The 3055-nt window shown below is 33.0% G+C and overlaps 1 protein-coding gene across 1 annotated transcript; it reads left to right on the plus strand.

Annotated features, from left to right (window-relative positions):
- Positions 1-843: 843 nt before the first annotated feature.
- On the plus strand, positions 844-1155 carry LOC149139339 (uncharacterized). The gene has a single exon (XM_089450685.1). It carries the CDS (start codon positions 844-846, stop codon positions 1153-1155), a length of 312 nt encoding a protein of 103 aa, XP_089306811.1.
- The last annotated feature ends 1900 nt before the right edge of the window (positions 1156-3055 follow it).

Below are 3055 nucleotides of genomic sequence, written 5' to 3' on the forward strand. Positions count from 1 at the left end.
CATCTTTATTTTCTTCCCGCCTCTATTATTAGCAAAATGGTCTCTTTAGCTGCTAATTTTCTATGGGGAGGAAGATCTTTTCATTCCAAGATCCATTTAGTTAAGATGGACTCCATCTCAAGACCAAAGAAGGTGGGTGGGTGGGGCCTTTTACATATGAGGTCCTTTGGCAAGGCCCTCCTTTGCAAATCCCTCCATAGAGGCATCTATGGTGAGGGCAAGTGGAGCAACATTATCAACCAAAAATATCTGAAAGGCAGGAGCTTGGTATATTGGCACAGAAGGAAAACTCTGGGCACAAAAAGGGGGTCTGCCATCTGGCAAAGCTTCAGAAAGATTCAGTTTTTCTTCTTGGGATTATTAAGATGGCGAATCTCTACTGGCTCTAGCATCTATTTTGGTATTGATCCAACTGTGCATGATCTGGAATCGCTGCTCACTCCCGAACTGATTTTCTTCTTCCACTCAAAAGGTCTCTTCACGTGGAACAAACTGATAAAATCTTGGTCCTCATCTTCTCCAATATGGAAGGACGGAGATGATTTATGTCTGCCTCTTTCTCTTTGTCCCATTTGGTGTTCTGCTGTCAATAACCTTGCAGGTAAAGGTATCAAGCAATCAGGTACAAAAGATGAGCTGGTATGGTCTATGCGGAATTCTACTCAGCCTGTTCGCGTCAAGGATCTATATGCTGCATGTTCTACTGGCCTTTCTCTGCTTCCCGCTCCCATCTTTCCTTCCAAATTCTAGAAAGCGTCGTGTCCACTCAAGACGATTTTATTTTCATGGTTGATCTTTACTAACAGGAACCTCACATGGGAGGTCCTTCAAAGGAAGGGATGGATGGGTCCGGGCAGATGTCCCATGTGTTGTCAGGCGGCCGAAACAAATGCTCACATGTTCTTTCAGTGTGCTGCATCGTCTCAAATCTGGTATGATCTGTCATTATCTCATGGTTTTCCTCACCGGGTTTTCTCATCTGTACAGGAGGGCTTCAAATGGTGGAGTGAACAGCGCCCAGCATGGCGATCGTTATTCATCCTTACATGCTGGTTTTTGTGGAAATGGAGGAATGCTCGCATCTTTCAAGAGTCCAAGACGCCCATTGCCACTGTCCTGGTCCATATTTCTGCTTTGCTCGAACCTGCTGGTTAACCTCCAGTCATGGTTTTGTCTATTTTTCTCTTATCGTTTCCATCTTGGTTTATGTGGATCCTTTTTCTCTTGTGATCTTCCTCTCTATTTTTGGATGGTTTTTAAATATTGACTTATCATGATATATCTGTAAGCTATCTGGACAGTTATTTTTGTAAGAGCTCAGAACTTTTTGTAGTATCAGTCCTATCTGTTTTATCTCCAGGATGAGACGGCCATATTATGTATCAGATCTTTATATTCTCTTAATATAATCCATGATGCTTTTTTCTCTGAATAAAAAAAAAAAAAACTCTAGCCAAATTGCTTCCCATTTAGCATTAGACAATGTTTTACACTGAACATTAGTGTTAAATCAAATAAAATTTTAATATAAATCTAATGAGAGATAATGCCAATGTTATTGTAATTTATTTCACACTTTATTACATTTCATGAATATCATACGAGCACATGTTACTATGTACATCTACTTTTGAGGGATTTGGATGCATTTAACTTTATGATTATTTTATTATTATGAATGTAGTGTGGAAATCTAAATAGTTTGAAGTAATTGTTTAGGTTCTCTCTTTTATATATATCATAAAGGGTTAGTTCAATTCATTAAATCATTCACTAGCATCATGACATATTAGTGCTAGGACAAGCAATTCAAATCTAATTTTTACTTTAAAAAAACTTATAATATAATAAGTAATGCATCATAAATATCTTCTCCCGTCTCATCACATGATATTATTCACCACTCATCAAGAATATCTATTTTTTGTGTAGCATAAACCATTTTTGTGCCACCAACTCAGTTTATTCACCATTCAACCAACACACTCTCAATGAAAAACAATTAATATAGTGGATATATATATATATATATATATATATATATATATATATATATATATATATATATTTGTCAACCAAATTTAATCTCATTAAACATTATTTTATGTGTGAATTGGTGGAATTGGAAACTAGGACAACCCTTAAACTATAAGTAATCAACAAAGTATAAACAATTTCAATCTTCCTGTGGGGCATCCAATATCTTTATGACACCAATAAGTTTATAGCCTAAATCGCTTTTTGAAATATTGTAGAATTTGTTTTATCTTAGTTACAATAACTTCTTTCTTTTAGCATAAGAGGCAGGTACTAAGCAATAACGCTCCATATTACACTTGTATTATATTGATAAGTGTGTTTATTTTGAAATAAAATTTTTATAATCTTAATATAATTATTAAGTGGATGATGAAGATTTATTCCCCATAGAATATTATAAAATATTTATAATAGTATACAAAAATCAATAGTTGAGATTATTTTCAAAATAGTTATGTCCTCTTTATTCTTTTAATTAAATTGATTAATTAAAAAAATGTCATATGAACAAGAGTTATATGAAGTGAGTTATCGTGTTTTAGGTATATGGGATTGATAAGCCATGGTATTGACCCATGGTATTGTAACAAAGTATATTCACAAATTAAGAATCTCTATGGTAAAGTGGGGTTAAATCTCCATGGTTAAGAATCATGTTATATATGTGTGTGTGTGTTGTCTAACTTATAGACGAAATAGCCTTCTTCACCGGAATTCACTAAAATCTGGCAATACAATTTCAAGATTTTCCTCGGGCACTCGAATTAGGCAAATTAAACATTTTTAACTCAAGTTTTAAAAATCTCTATTTGATTAAAATTAACCAGAAAAAATGTCATGAAAAAGGTTATTTTGTCTATAAATTAGACTACGCATATATATATATATATATATATATATATATATATATATATATATATATATATATATATATAGATATATATATATATATATATATATATATATATATATAAAGTTTTGATTTAAATAGATTTTTTGTATCATAAACTAAGTG

This window comes from Pinus tabuliformis, chromosome X, assembly GCF_031772625.1.
Source record: "Pinus tabuliformis cultivar Carrire ecotype Pingquan chromosome X, CPIR1, whole genome shotgun sequence".
In the NCBI taxonomy this organism is placed as follows: Eukaryota; Viridiplantae; Streptophyta; class Pinopsida; order Pinales; family Pinaceae; genus Pinus; species Pinus tabuliformis.

Excerpts from the sequence above, each read along its gene's own strand:
- LOC149139339 (XM_089450685.1), top strand. The coding sequence starts at position 844 with ATGGGTCCGGGCAGATGTCCCATGTGTTGTCAGGCGGCCGAAACAAAT.